Below are 16546 nucleotides of genomic sequence, written 5' to 3'. Positions count from 1 at the left end.
ACATAAAAACATGGTGTTTATGTCATTGATTTAAAAATTACATTTTTTCGTTATATAATAAAACAAACAAAAACAAACAAAAACGAAAGAAGAAAAGAACCCTAAAAAAGTAAAACAAAACAAAACCAACAAAACACCAAAATCGTTTCAACTCAAAAGAGATTTTTCCACACTTTTAACAACTTATCGAACCTTAACTTATTTCAATTTTTATTTTTTTTTTTTTTGTTCTTGTTATATTAATGAATACCACAAAAGGGATTTTTGCCTAAAATTTTGATAGTATTTATTACGAACTGTTACTGTAATAATATTTGTGTCACTGCAAATGAAAGTCGAGGAGATTATTTACTTAGATAATATTGAACTTTGCTGCATTAATTTTGAGCTCATACTTCCTTCCGGATAATAATTCTACAGTGCTGTTATGAAAAATATATATTTAGATATTTAAGATACAATTAGTTCTATATTCTGCAATATCTGTAATTTCCGGTCGGTCACTTTGAGGCGTTTACGTTGAAGTGGAATGATTTCTGAAGTTTTATAGTTTTTGTCCTTTTTGAGTGGTCTTGGATTGCAATCAATCGTCATTTCTTTATTAGAATAATACTAATGAGCCTCAATGTTCTCCTATTAGACTGGATGATAATCATTTATTTTGTCTTTGTCGCATGCTTTATATTCCTGAGTTTCAGTTCGTTCAAATAAAATTGGTTGATCGGGCTTTTGGAGAGTGTCTTCTATTACTTCGACTGTGGAATCGTAGTCGTGATTTACAATTTGCTCTGTTTGGATTTGTTGATAAGAATTTCGATGACTAGGGTCTTCGATTTCTTCGCCAGTTGACATGCAGTCGTGAATTTTCCTTTGTATGATTGGATGATCAACATCTATTTTCTCTTCCCCACCAAACCCATATTCGTGAACTTTAACTTGGTCGGAGAAGTTTTGTTGATTAGAATTCAGATGGGTTTCTTCTCTTGCTTTGCTAGTAGATGCGTACTCGTGAACAGTTTTATTTTCAAATACTGGCTGATATGGATTCAAGTAATCATTTTTTTTCTTTGAGTTGCAAGTCAATTTGCACTCGTTTATGGTGTCAGTTTTACTTTCTATCAGGGGTTGATGTGATCTACAGTGTCTTTCGTCGTGGAGGCCGATTTCATTTTCCACCTTTAACTTCTCTGATTTGTTTTTGTTAATTACTGGTTCATGTCTATAATGTAGTTGTGGGTTTAGATTTGTGTTGTCTCTAGGGATGCCAACAGGAATGTTATCTTCATTGATTTCATTATACCCGTAAATAGTGTCACAGTCAACATCTCTCAATTCAACATTGTCTCTTACATTAGACAATGATATATTTTTCAAGTGAGATCTATAACAGTTGAAACACGCACAGGCAAGAACCACGACAGTTAAAATGCAAACAGCAGTGATAAGAGATATTATATAACCTATGAAAAAAAAAATTATATACAACATACAAATCTTTTAAATATATTTAGTACTGGTTCAGTCTAATGTATTCTTATCCATATATCGTTTCCTCAAGACTTATATGCGAGTTTTTGTGGGTTCTCAGGTCATCTCAACAAGATATGAATAATGAACAATGATGGGAAATGATTAAATGCTGTTTTAAAGATCTGGAATTACTACTTTCAAAACAGATTAAATCTGACCTCACTTAGTTGTCAAATATATATTCTAATCTTCCAACCAAATATATATTATTGGTTTAAAAAAATTCCATTTTTCACTTTAGGCTTGCCCTTCTTAAACATAATATCCAAATTTGTTATAGTTTCTTTTTCTATATAATTTCCATTTTGTCGACATTTATTAATGTGAACTTTTTTTCATGATGAAAGAATAATTGAATACTGGAATTTCAATTCAAGTACAGTGGTGTATCAGATGATATCATCTTACAGTCATTTTTTGTCTGGAGGAGCATGTCATACTTATCCTTCCGAATCATTAACTATCACTCTATTTTTGTGTGGGAGAACATATTGCAATTGTTTAAGTTTTTGGTGCTGACTGCTTTCCTTATTTTCATTTTTTATACGTAGTTATATTTTATTTCGTTGTTTATATTGTGCATGTTGATCGTCTTTGTTTCCTGCTTTCTGAACAAATTGGCGGGAATTTAAAAAAAAGCTGAGTACGCTTACTCAACCACGCCTTGTCTACGATCCCGATAAAATAGATAGAGAACCCTTTTTACTCATTTACTTTTGTTTCATTGTACACGTTATTTTTTGTTATTTCCCCATTGCCTTTACTATGCATGATATTTTCTTTTCATTTTCGTTCCAATGTTAGTTCCCTTGGTTACTCTTCCAAGTTCATATACGTGGATATTGATGTAACTGAATTTAGGTTTTTTATGTTTCTAGCTGTCTTTACACATTTGTACGTCTTTGCGCATAATTTGCGTCGTTGGTCGTTGTTTCTACAGTATATTGTATGCAACATGTTTAATAAAATATGGAAACACAAATATACAGTCGCACAGACGAGTAATTTTTGTGTTCACCTATTATGCGTATTCACGTAAACATCTCACCTATTGAAGAGCTTAGAATTGGTGTTGTCTCTTCTTGAGTCATTTGGGGCACCGTTAAATTTAATTGTGGAGTATGTTCTATTAAAACAAAAACATATCATGGATAGAATTTAAAATACAATCACTCTAGATGAAATCATGGTTTTATCCCTTACAATATTCCAGCTAAACAATTGTAAACTAAAGTAAGACAAATCTATTAAAATATAATAAAATAAACATGTAAAAACAAACAAAAATGTAAGCATTAGAAAGCACAAAAATAATCTGACGTCAAATATAAGAGAAACTCAACAGAGAAAAGCCAGATGTTTAAAAGTCTTTGAGGAAGCTTAAGGCTTGCGAAGTTTAAGTTTTGCATTTTATAGAGTACAGTAATAAAGATCAAAAGAGAGATAAATTGACAAAGTTTTCAACATTTGGTAAATTGCAGTAATGCGTGTAAGTTTTACTCGTTGTAAAATATCGTATTTTATACCAGTAAACGTGCTGTCAGGCTTGCATCCAACAATTGTGTCACACCTAAAATAAAATATCTAAGTTTAAAGCTTGAAAAAAAAAAATAATGGCAAGGAATAATTACAATTTACACAACTCTATTACACTTCCGTTGTTTTATGACTTAAGAGGTTATTATTACACTTTGCAGAGCCCATATCTTTTAAAAAAAATTAAATAAAAATAAACAACTTAAATATCGTACTGTTAAACGTTTATTTTGTGCTTATTGTTTTGCGGTAATGTGACAAAATACAAAGAAATGGGCACATATACCAATTATATGCAGTCACTATTATCAATTGCTGTCAAAAATCAATAAAGTTTACTTCGTTAAAAGGGCTTCATTCACCTTTCAATTTCAGAACATTTGCATTTTTCTGAACAGTTAACACCGTAAAATCCTTCTTGACATGATGTGCAGGTGTCTCCAGTATAGGTTGGTGATCCTTCCGGACATACTGATGATAAAAGACATCTACTTATATTAATGCTAGTAAATGTATATTAATTACTAAATCATTTTACACACTGTCACGTGAAAGCTTACGTTAATAGTACAGTGGGTACACATAGTAGACAAAAAGTCGATCGACTATGTATACCAACATCGTAAAATCATAACAACATTATTTTCAAAGTACAGTATTTAACAAAATACCGAGATAAACGAGATAAGTACATATGATGTAGAATTTGTGAAAGATAAAGATTATATGCAAAAAAAAAAAGGATTTTATCCCAATTTTTTGGGAGAAATGGCCTATACATCTGTGTCTGTAAAATGAATTTCGGATTGATCGTTGTCAATTAAGTTTTCTGTATGAACTAATATTGTTTATTTCTGTTATTGATTTGATCCACATGTCGTTGATAAAAGCCACAAATAACGCACGAATCGGAAAATAAATAGAAAAAAACATTTTACTTGCGGAAGTTAATAAAGCCAATATACCCTAGTATTGTTAGGTCATGTATTAAATATTTACCAAAACAATAGTTAAGTAATATTTATGCTACCATACATGAATAGTCCTCGGTAATATTAAAGTTATAAGCTTAAAACAGCATGAGAATGCACACGCAGGTCAAGAGATAGTTGCATTAACAGGTTCTTGATAAGGTCAAACGCGGAAAACTTTCCAAAATGATTTTTCTTAAATATTTACATATATTGTACAATGTTCAATTAGCTACATGTTTATGTTAGTTTTGTAAGTGAACACTTCTTGACAGTTTAGCAATACTGCTACTAATTGTAGCACGACGAATTCGAGCGTAGATTAGGTATTAAACTTTCTGGCAAAGGTAAGACTATTTCTATTAGTGACAATGCTACAATGTCGTCAAATATAATAGGACGTATACTTTCATCAGGCTAATCTTTGTAGACGCTCAACCAGAAAGAGGTGGAATGAGTATGCCAACCAGTGATAGGTACGTCTTATGTCACTAATACACAAAACTTAAAATAAAATTGCCCTGAAGTTGCTTTGCAAGTGATAGAATGATAAATGTTTATGCTGTTCATGTAGAATTAAATGTTGTAATATAAAACCATGGGCAGAAAAACAAAACAGAACGAGTAGTTTGAGGAAATCAGAATTGCCCCTTAACTACGTATCGCGAGACCAGTAAAATGCCAAGAAAACATCCAACATTGAATAAGTTGTCCAGAAAGAAAAATTATGTCTGTCGTGGATGTAATTACTAAGATATTTCAGAAGTTAAAATGAACTTAATGGGTATTGCACTGAATCTGAGACTCAGAATGACATTGATTCTAACAAAACTTAAATGGAATTCCTCAAGAAATATCATAATCTAATAAACGAGGAAGTTTATAAAGGAAGAAAGGTCAGGACCCAAAAGATATATAGATATATGGCTGACCTAGTTAATCAAGTCTTCAGATGGCGTTCAACAGAATAATCAAAGCACCAGTTTGAAAGCTCCAAGTTTTTAGTGGAGTCCGAGTTGCTCATTTGCTTTTTTTACTTTGTATGTATGATTTTAGTTACATTATGTTCTTTGTTGTGTATGTCTGTTTTCTATGTCTGGTCTTTGTCCCTGGATTACATTCTTTTGATTACCGCTATAACCTTGGTTCTCTTGATTACTCTTCCAAAATCTAATAAGTGAGAATTGGATACTATCTATAAATGCATTGGCAATGAACAGTTGTGGATTTAGAAAAATCATTCATATCAGCCTACTTGGTGCGACGTCATTATTCTTAAAAATGCCAATATATTCAACTTCGTCTTCTTAAAGGTTACAGCTGTATCATATTACTCGACCTTACTAAATTCCTTTTAAATGGTATTTTCTGTACAAGTAATTCATTTACTTTTTATTAGCCCGACCAAGCAGTTTAAAAGGAATCAAATTGTTTAATATGGAGAACATTCCCAGCAAAGCAAATGAATTTGTTCTTACCAATGACAGAAAATCTAATTAAAGGGAGGTTTAAAAGGTCGATTGGGTACTGATCTTCACTAACAGTTATCTCTGATCGTGTATTATGTTATATTTGTTTTCGTATTTTTACTACAATTGAATTACAGTAACTAACTAGCAGACCCAAAAGGAAAACAACTGATTGACATAACACTTAAATGTACCAACTCAGACACTGTCAATGGCAGAGGTGGTGCAAGGTGCAGAAAAATGAACTATATAAACAAGGTTTTTTTTCATCTACAAACATCAATTCTACGTATATATAGTCCTTCCTTCACACAGATACTTATTTTGGCGAAAAAATAAACATTATCTCCCTCTTAATACAAACAAATAAAAACCTAACTATTGCAAAGTGGTCATTTCATGTGTAGTTTTTGTCAAGGAAGTCAATTTATAGACTGAATTTGAGTTAGAGATCGTCGGCAACCAAATTACGTACCAGGGTAGACATTTCATCATATAATTACAATAATAACACTCCCCGGTTTATTATCCTTGCAAAGTTTGCATTAAGATATCGCTCCGCCGCCGATCATACTCACCCCGTGCAGGTCCGTGTGTTAAAAGAATAGGTCTGCAGCAGCGCTAAGCTTGTCGTAAAGGGCGACTAAATAGTGCTCAGAAACCTAACCGGGAGCTAGGGCGCTCTGCCCACAGAGCAACTGGTATGTGTGCCCCACGTGGTGGAATGGGGTACCCCTGGCATGTTACATGCAGGGGTTGTCATGCAATAAAAAGGAAAACCTGACCGCAAACCATAGTGGTGCACCGTGTTGGGAAAGATGCCACGTTCCTCGCAAGTTAAAGAACCCTGCTGTGGTATTCCGCCACAGGAGGCTAAATTGCCTGACCCTGCCCATCCCTCCCTTTTGTCTTGTGGCAATCAAAATTTGTTGACCCTATCATCCTAGTGTTCCATCTCATTTTTCATTTCATGTTCATTTTATCATCCATTTCATGTTCATCGTCTGAACAGCTGAAATATTGCTGCTCGGACGTTAAACCCCAACAAACAAACAAATAAACAAACCGATCATACTCCATGTCAAATATGTGATGATTTACTTTACGTACGACATGGGTATGTAACGATATTAGGGCTATATAATATGTGTAGAACTGGAAGATTTCAATGATTATATGATATTTACTATTTAAGTTTTGACGCAGAGAGCTGGACTATTTGGTCAAATTAACCCAAACATTCGCAGTGAGGGAAGCTCAATCGAGGTTTGCCAATTTATTTCTCTCAATCTGGCTGTTTTAATGAAGATTTCGGGAGCTTCTAATGACTTAAGAATTTTCGGAGCTGAAATGTACACTTTTTGTGTAGTAAGTATAGATAACAGTGGCGGATCCAGGTGAGGGTGCATGGGGTTGGCACACCTTTTTATTGGAAAATTTCATGTGTTATTCATTTGATCCCTGGAATTTAACTTCTGTGCATAAAATGCAAACACTGTGTACATTTAAGTTAATTACTACATGTACATGTACATAAATAATATAAAATGGTAAACACATATGTACATACATGTAGCAAACAAAGAAGTATTTAAAATAGAAAATAAACAGAATTGTTAAATAGTTATGATTTCAAAGCAGAGACATAAACAATGTCTCTGTTTCAACGGTAAGGATGAAAGGAGGTCATGTGGCATATTCATCACATTCAGTAGGTAATCTTGAACTATCAAAAAGGAGGGGTATCCAGTGAAATAATGTAATGTCCTTGGGACACGAGTGGACACATGAGCCATGACATTACACATATACTTGTACATGTACATTTTCCCAAAATCCAAGCTTTCACACGGACCATAGACCTTTGTCGCATACCCTATATCTCGCCCATAGACCTATATCGCATATCATATATAACACCCCTAAACCTGTATCACATACCGTATATCACTCCTAGACATATCTCATACTGTATATCACACCCCTTGACCTATATTGCTTTCTATATCACACCCCTAAACCTTTATTGCCTTCTGTATATCACACCCCTAGACCTATATCGCATACCGTATACATCACACCCCTAGACCTATATCGCATACTGTATATATCACACCCCTAAACCCATTTCAAGTACCCTATATATCACACCCACATACATATATTGCATATCTTATATCACACCCCTAGACCTATATCGCATACCCGATATCTCACCCCTAAATCCATTTCAAGTACCCAGAGACATATATTGCATACCTTATTTCACACACTTAGACACTGTATATCATACCCATGGACCTTCTCTAAATCACATCAATAGACCTATATGGCATACCCTATATCACATCCCTTGACATATATTGCATATCATATATCATACCTTGCACAGAACACAATTGAAGTACACTTTGTATAGATAAAATATAAGAAAGAATGAACATGACATGCACAAATCTGTTTGATATGCAGTATCAACCCTCGACCTATATCACCCTGCGGGCCAGTGGCCCTTGAATTGATATAGGAGTCTCCTGTTGATACTGCATGTGATACAGATTTTAGCATGTACTATTCAGTATGGAATTCAAAGAAATAGTAATACAATGTGCATTTGTATTGTACACATATAATAGAACTGATTATCAATATGGTTCTTTTTAGTGCGTTATCAAGATATACCAGATACATTTATTTAGAATGCAGATCATAAAGTAAGAAACAAGATCTTCATGACACAAGAAAGACACAGTTATGTTAGAAATTCTGTGGACATGAAAGTGCATTGAAAATGTGTTGGATATCAAAGCTACCAAAAGAAGACCTTTTCTAAGAGCTGATTTTCTTGGACATTCTTCCATGTACAATGTACTAGGCAAGTTATACATTATTTATTCCTATATTTTGTATGTACACAGTTATTTAAAATTTTCAAAACTGGTGATAGGTATACTGTTTTTATTGCTAGTCATATTTCTTAACAAAATTTGCAGTTTACATGTGTATGCCTGTGAACAAGAAATTTACACTAAAAACTACAAAAATACATGTGCATGTACTCTAACTATGGTTACTGGCATATGCAGTACAGTATCAATTAAAGATTTCATACATGAAATTATGATTTTTGTAATATAGTAATACATGTATCTAATTTGTTTTCTACTTTACAATGTGACATTAATTGCTCATAGATAAATCAATATTCAGGTATTGATCCAGGGATTTTGAAATGGGGGTCCATACATCATTATAAATCAGCAGGTAGCTAAAATACGTGGAAGAAGCCCTAAAGCAAAATCTTAGCAAGCTTTCCATTTTCTGTATTTATAAGGTTTTTGTCTGATAAATGAAATGACTTTTAAACTCATCACTTCAAACCACTTTTTTATGATTTATCTGGTTTTTAGGGGATGTTGGTTTAACAATGCCAGGTGAAATGTAACATATTCTACTCTTACTTACATGTATGTTACCTGTTATTAATAGTTATTGAAACAAAGATGAACTTATGAAATACACTGTACATTTTTGTAAAGATTGTTATGTTATTTCAGATAAATTTGAAATATTTTAGAGAAAGAAATGTTTATGTTTTTTTAATTAATACAGCTGATAGAGATATTAAAACCTAAAAACACTGAAATATAGTAGATATATACTATATTAACATTTTTAATGTAGGACAGAAACTTGTTTGCAAATTTTCAATCAACCAGTATTGATCACTGTGGGAATATTGACTTAGTGGTTTGAAACCAGTAAAAACCTGGTACCGTTATAACCACCCAACCTTTTTTTTGCTAGAATTTATTAATGATTTGCACGAAATTATATGTACATGTAACAATATTTCCTGAGAAGAGGATGTTTCTCCATATTATATGGTTAAAATGCATATTATTTTTCATGAATTTACATTGTAACATTTTGCATATATAAGACACTGTTATGAATTATTTCCTTGATTTCTTTTCAGTGGTTATCACTTAGAAGTTTCACTAGATAAGTGAGAAGAAAGCAAAAGTAAAACAGACCATTTCTGTGCTGGGACATTATTTAAGCATGAATCAATGTTCATGATTCTCAAGTGCTGGCACATGTATGTATAGCATGAAGCAGCTGTAAATGTATATGTCAACATCTTTTAATAAAAAAAACTATAAAAACATGAAGCCTGATTTCTTAGCACTTATAAATTTGCAAAACATAAGAGTTAAATGAATTGTAATCTTATACATATTTGTGAAACAATCATGCAGAAAAAAATGAAAGAAATGCACATACATCATTAAAGGCAGACAGGTATAAAACACACAGCAAATAATGATTCATCATAAAAAAGTGGTACTCATGGGGTATGGGTTCACTAGTAACTTTTTTGTTTCGGAGAGAAAAAAAGATGGACTCAAAGTGCATGTGTGATTAAGACATCATATTCCCTGTATTCACCACATACCATTGCCCTTCCAACTTAATTGGAATCTTAAATTCCTCAAATCTATGAGCTACAAAGTTGTTTTTAGTTTAATGATCTTTAAACTGCATAGTAATTTTTACAACATGGGTTTTTATCCTTGTTTGAACTGCAAAATTCCTATAGAAAGGTAGTCATTTATTGTACATACCATAGCCTAATCTAGACAACAATGACAAGGAAAGTCTTAATTAACGACAAAAAAAATTCTACATCAAACTGAGCACTAACAAGGAAAAGTTTTTTGCTCATTTCTCCCTTGAGGTTGGGCTTTTGTTCAACTTCCTCTAGTCTGCAGGATTCATTTCTACATCATGCATCTCCAAGCATAAATTTCAAGGTGTGGGTCCATTCTTACTTTTAACATTCATCGAATATTGATAGTCAGTGATTCTCAGTGGAATTCATATTTTGGAAGAAATGCTGATTTAAGTATTAGGAAATTTGAGGACATCAACGTACGTGTACAGCCAGGAATACCAAAAGCAATAATAATAAAGAAGATCCAAAGATATATATTGATAAACGGACTGTATAAATATACACTGAGTTAAAACAAATGGTTGTTCTTTAAAGGACTAAGTTTTGACCGGTTTATTAAACTTACAATTTGGTTACATGAATATTTTTGAATTATCTTAAACGTGTAACCGTCTAATTAGAAAAAAGAGATTGGTTATGTATTCTGTGACTGTTTTTATAAGACATGCAGTAAAATATTTTTTTAAGAATAATGACGTCGAAGAGTTACTGACCTGTGGTGACCGAATTAACATTTATCACGCATCCCAAGACATTGTCGCACCTAAATAGAGAAGATATAACTGGAAAGCTATTAAATAAAACATGCTTTAAAGAATTGTTTTTGCGTATGTTTTTGTTATCTGACGTTCCAGTGAGACTTAAAATTCGAAGTGCGCAAATTCCATCCATCAAGATGAACCTGAATAACAAATTTCAAATCGTGCCAATGTTGTGTTTCCAAGTTGTACACATGTACATGTACGACTAGTAGTAAGATGTAATCCAACCACTGGCATAAAAGTCATATGTTTCCATCATTTATGAAATGATATATATTGACTTCATATTTTCATCGTAGAAAAACCACTCTTTTTCTTTCGAATATATTTTATGTGTAGAGTCTACGTTGGTGTTTTTATCCACAACAGAAAAACCTAAGAAAACATTTTCTTTACTGAAAATTACCACTCTTTCTAGCATATTTGTTTCCTAATTAATATATAAACGTATACAAATCATATTTTGCAACTATTGTTCTTAGAATATATGTATGGTACTCACCTTTGGTCCGATTTACATTTACATTTTGTTGAACACATAAACCCATAATAATTTTCAGAACATATGGTACAATGTCCCCCTTGAAGCGAAGTATATCCGTTTTCGCATTCTACAACAATCGTAAACAACTAATCTTGTTAAAAAATACATTTTATCCAATGAAATCTATTGAGTTTATATCTCGAGATCTTGTGTCAGTCAATTATACATTAAGCGTTGATCATATGTTGCCATAGATATAGTTTTTCACTTTGATTTATGCGTACCAGGGCAAAATATTATCACATTTCATTTTCACGCAAATTTTTTCTGGAAATCACATAAATTTCCAGGTAAATTCATTTGAATTTTGTGTGAAGCTTGATTCACGTCTATGTACGTGTATATTTGCTTTAAGGAGCAGCAACTCTTTTATAGTTTACGACTGTTCAAACAGCAAGAAAGACGGGAGCCATACAACAATTAACAGCGGAAAAGTCAAGCCATGAAAATATAAACCAATCAAAACTAAAGCAGGCAATATTTTGACAGCTGAACAGGAACAAGAAATAAGATGATCAGGACAACCATTGTGAGTTTGAGATAGAAAAAGGAAAAGGAGCTTAGAAAGGAACATGAAAGTACTAAAGAAGGGCATTCTAAGCAATTGCAAAATCTCTCGATATTTAATAACATTCTATCAAATTAAAGTTGCTAATCATAAAAGAATTTCCATCTATTAAAGACAAGAACAAACAGGATTTCACAAGGAGAGATAGGTGTGTCTAAATAAGATTTCCAACCTTAGAATCTTTATAGAATGGTGTAGTGAATGGCAGTGACCAAATCATCCTATTAATTTAATCGAAGCCTTTTACGACAACTTTTAATGTTTATTCTTCACTTTTATGTACAAAATTGGCTGCGATAAAGATGCATAATCTTTACTATTGATTATAGAAATAGATTTGGGTATGCGCCAAACAATATGTAACACTCACTTAACAAGTAATCAAATGGGAGACATTCAAATTTCTAGAAGTCCTTGACCTTGCATACGGATTAAGAAAAAAACATTTTTTGTGCAAATAGGATTGAAAACCAGTAATTACGGAACAAAACGGCACAAACTTCACCTCTATCAAATGAAATAAAATACTTAGCTTATAAAGAACTCTTGAACATGATATGTCACAAAAAGTACCCTTTTACCAGTATTTATAAGATCCTAATGTGCTTTATGTTTGTGTTTTCATGGGCCGGGTCTGATTAACATATGCATAAACAAAAATCGGAAGTAACACCCAAATACCACATATTGAGGTTTTTCATTATGAATTATTGAACTAGTTTAAACGTGTCTGAAAAAAATAATACGTTTTCTCTCGAATATATAATCGAAAATGCGGGCTGCGTTGGTGCAGTGCATACAGTTGCAGTATTCGTGTAATGAAATACGCAGGACCACGTTTCTCGGGATGATTACTAAACTATACTGTGCAAACTTTTTTGGCTGTGAAACAGCACGATGCCACAAAATGCTGACTCTTTGCTTATCGGAACTTTATTTGCAGCATTTCTTAAGTGGCCTGAAAGGTTTGATAATAGGGTATCGTGGAAGGTTTCTTTGTCTATTTAAGCATGGATCTATGATCCGTGACACAGTGTCGGCTAGCATTAACAGACAAGTGTAGAACTTCCCTATAGTGAACAAACGCGCTTCGTATTTTGCAACATGAATATTTAGTTTTTCTTGGAAGTTTAAAATAAACCATAATAAGTTTGATACGACTGCAAAAGCATACAGTTGCTAAATTTAGTGAATGACAGGAGCTGTTCATTGTAGGAAGAAAATGGTTTTTTTTCGTTATATTTTTTAATTAACAAAGATCTATTACGTAGAAAAACTTCCAGTGTAATGGCCTAAGGAGTAGTCAAATGACATTATAAACCGATAAATGGTCGTCATCATGAACTCGTAGATCGTTATGTTGTATCCATCTGCACCATGAAAACTGTTCTAGCGGTAATCAAAAGAATGTAATCCAGGGAAAAATGACCAGACATGGAAAACAGACATACACAACAAAGAACACAAAGCAACTAAAATATTACATACATAGTAACAAAAGCAAATGAGCAACTCGGACTCCACCAAATACTGGGAGCATGGACCAGGTACACCGGTAGGGTAAGCATCCTCTGCTTTTCTAGCAACACCCGCCGAGTTGCTCAGAAAAAGTCAAGTCCAGGGTAGATAAAAGACAATTTGTTGGATGTGCTTGTCTAAATATAGCTTTATTTCCACAAATTATCATTAAGTTATCTGCAGGGACCTATCTATATAGTGGAACCTTAGTTCTCACTGAATTTTTTTTCAAGATGGACTGAAGCGTATCCGTTACAAGTAACAACAGAAGAAATGGCTTAATGAAGATTTTTTATGAATGTGTAGCAAAATGTAAAATATTTTAGAATATAATGTTGGAGTTCAAACTATTCATATACATTTGCGCTATTTAAAATACAAAAGAAAAATTCTAATACTAACGTTTTTTTTTCAAATATTGATATGCGGTATACGTGTTTAAGGAGTAATCTTTCATCAGCAGCTTAACAAACGAATACGTGGGCAAATCTTTACTCCAAATTAAGAATTACCCAAATATAGACTACAGCGACGATAGATTGAGCATCTTATTTCTGTGACGTACTTCCTTTTTTGGAAATTTTAAAGAGAATAAACAAAACAAAACCTCCACAATATGTTTAAAGTTAAGTAAATAATGTACACGTATTGGATAGGTGAGAAACGAATACTGCTGTCTTTAATTATATTTTTTCAGAGTTTATCAGCTTATCACATTATGTAAGATGAAATCTGAGACTGGAGCCAAACCAGTAATGAATATTGGTAAAGTGTTGGACTGTATATCACACGAATTCCATATAAAGGAAAAGGCAAAAGTCCCTACTTCAAAGACTTGTATAGCCTCATATGTACAAGAATACAAGGATTTGGAATTTCTCACCTAGCTGTGTATCCCACGATAACTCTAATACAATGTATGTTCTTATGTTCTACTTTATTGTGCTTTAAAGACATATAGCATGCTATAAGAAAGTGACATAAGTGATACCATGATTGCCAACAATCAATCGGCGGTAACGAATTGAATCATAGACAGTTAAAGAAGTGTTGTTATGAGTGATTTGAATAGAACAAAAAATAAAACATCTTTGGCAAAATATCACCCAAAAAATTGAGTTTGGGTCTGACAAAATAAGTATTTGCATCTAGTTGTGATGGGACAGGAGGAGGCCTTAATTCTTAACGAAACTAGAGATGGATTTAGCTAGATTGCATTGACAAAGGCCAAGGACAGTATACTCAAGAACATAGATCCGTCAACATGACTGATGTATCGTTGCAAGAAGAGTTAAAGAGAGAGGGGGTCAAACAAAATGATCCAGTGTCTCCACTTGAAGTGCCATACCGGAAATGTCAGAAGATAACTACTGTAGAAATAGAAGCAGACGTTGTTGAAGAATTGTGATATACGAGAGTTGTGTAAGACGGGACCAGAACCTACCTTTTTCCAATTCCTTCCTTACTTGGTAAAGATAATTAGTTAATTCTATCGAAAGACCTTTATTTTTAAAACCCCAGAGGAAGAAAACTAGAAAGATAGGAGAAAGTTCTTCTTTGTCTACCAAGCTCCCATAGTTTGTTCCAGGAAAATTGTGTTTTAAAAAGAATAAAGAAGGGACAAGAGGTATGGAGTCATTACAGCTTTTATTCATAGTGGCTACTCAGGAATAGTAAAACTTGCGAGTCGTGAACCTCTTGTTGGAAGCTGATTTTTAATTTTCTCCCTGGACTCACATATAATGAGGTTCGCAAGCTGTCTCGTCTCCTCTATCGAATCATACATGAAAATTATTTAATATTTATTATTGTTGTAAGCACTTGTTAATGATTTTCTATTACTGTTCCTCAAAAGATAGGCCACTGCAGATGATGTTATATCAATTTATTGAAATAAAGCGTTTTTCTAGGCACTGAGACGAGCGCATATCAGCCCAATGATAACCCGAATCGAATTAGTTAAAGCAGTAGTTATACACCTTTTTACTTTCAAAAGTATAACTATTGTATTACTAATACTGTACTGCATCTAATGACGTACTAATGCTTTACTGTCTACAATCATTTTTTTTTCACATGTTTTCACGTTTTAGTGGTAAATTTTGAAACGGAACAGAGAAACATAATACCATCTGCTACCTCAATTATCAGCCACAAGCTTCGACACACAAAGTATAATAAGAGCTTTGTCATGATATAATATGAAATGACGTTCACAAAATCATTTGTCAGCACTCGTAACCGATATTGCTCCAAGTCTTTTTCGTCCATTTAATTGAATTTACACATTGTTATTTTTTTTATTTCGCACTTCCGTATGACTGATTAGCAAATAGGGTTTGTCAGAAATGTAAATAAACATTCAACTAATGCCATGTGATGTGTATCTACAAATTTAGATCTTAATCCAACTCATTTTAAGCAGTATGATTTGTTTTTAAAATCTACGTTACATAATCTTTTAACGAACATATTTTCAAATAATCTGAAATCTACAGAGCCAATTTCTATCTACCTTGCATTACTAATACTCACCGATACATTTCCTATTTACTTCATGAAATCCTGCGCAGCATTCTATCTCGTTTCTGTTGTTATAACTTTTAAATAATATTAAATTCAAATTGAAATAGATAATTTAAAACAATGTGTTCGCTTATTTTGTTGAAAAAAAATATGTGTATATTCTAATAACGTTAACTGCGATACGCTGAATTTTCAAATATAGATCTAAAACAAAATTGTTCACAAATATAGTAAAAAATGAGCTTACCAATGACTTGATTCAATTTCTGGTATAGCATAAAGTACATAAGGCGAAACGATGTAACAAAAATATTGAAGAATCATCTTGAACTCATGCCTACATAATATGCATGTGTATGAAGGAAGGAAATATACACAGTGTATCTAAATATTAAACAAAACTGTTATGGGAGATATTACAGGAAATTCCCAATTAGACCAATCAATTCATGGCAGATCAATTGAACCTTGATACATAGAATAACTTGTCCGATCTGAGTTGTTATTTCTGCGCATTTATACAGTTTATGATAAGTATGTATATAATAAAATTGAAGAGTTTGCCCTTGCACGTAGGATTCGCATATGGAGTCGTTCCTTTCTT

The 16546-nt window shown here is 32.8% G+C and overlaps 1 protein-coding gene across 2 annotated transcripts; it reads right to left on the bottom strand.

Annotated features, from left to right (window-relative positions):
• Nucleotides 1-261: 261 nt before the first annotated feature.
• On the bottom strand, nt 262-16331 carry LOC148624200 (uncharacterized). Of its 2 annotated transcripts, XM_088566760.1 has the most exons (8): nt 16190-16326; nt 15952-16016; nt 11289-11397; nt 10739-10788; nt 3429-3537; nt 3057-3100; nt 2579-2656; nt 262-1460 (listed from the first exon to the last, which is right to left on the bottom strand). In XM_088566760.1, the coding sequence occupies exons 1-8, from the start codon at nt 16264-16266 to the stop codon at nt 637-639; spliced, it is 1356 nt and encodes a 451-aa protein (XP_088422886.1). In that variant the 5' UTR covers nt 16267-16326; the 3' UTR covers nt 262-636. The 2 variants fall into 2 exon arrangements, with proteins under 2 accessions (XP_088422886.1, XP_088422887.1); XM_088566761.1 differs by lacking the exon at nt 15952-16016 and having other exon boundaries at nt 16190-16331.
• Between the last annotated feature and the right edge of the window lie 215 nt (nt 16332-16546).

The sequence above is a fragment of the Perna viridis genome, chromosome 2, assembly GCF_037379345.1.
Source record: "Perna viridis isolate PV_CMFRI_1.1 ecotype Kerala chromosome 2, ASM3737934v1, whole genome shotgun sequence".
In the NCBI taxonomy this organism is placed as follows: domain Eukaryota; kingdom Metazoa; phylum Mollusca; class Bivalvia; order Mytilida; family Mytilidae; genus Perna; species Perna viridis.
The sequence above is the reverse complement of the archived record's forward strand: the minus strand, read 5'-3'. Positions and strand labels throughout refer to the sequence as shown.

Excerpts from the sequence above, each read along its gene's own strand:
- LOC148624200 (XM_088566760.1), bottom strand. The coding sequence starts at position 16,266 with ATGATTCTTCAATATTTTTGTTACATCGTTTCGCCTTATGTACTTTAT. Across the intron at positions 3,538-10,738 it reads TGTTAATTCGGTCACCACAG|TATGTCCGGAAGGATCACCA; the intron begins GTCAGTAACTCT and ends TTTTATCATCAG. Across the intron at positions 1,461-2,578 it reads AATTCTAAGCTCTTCAATAG|GTTATATAATATCTCTTATC; the intron begins GTGAGATGTTTA and ends TTTTTTTCATAG.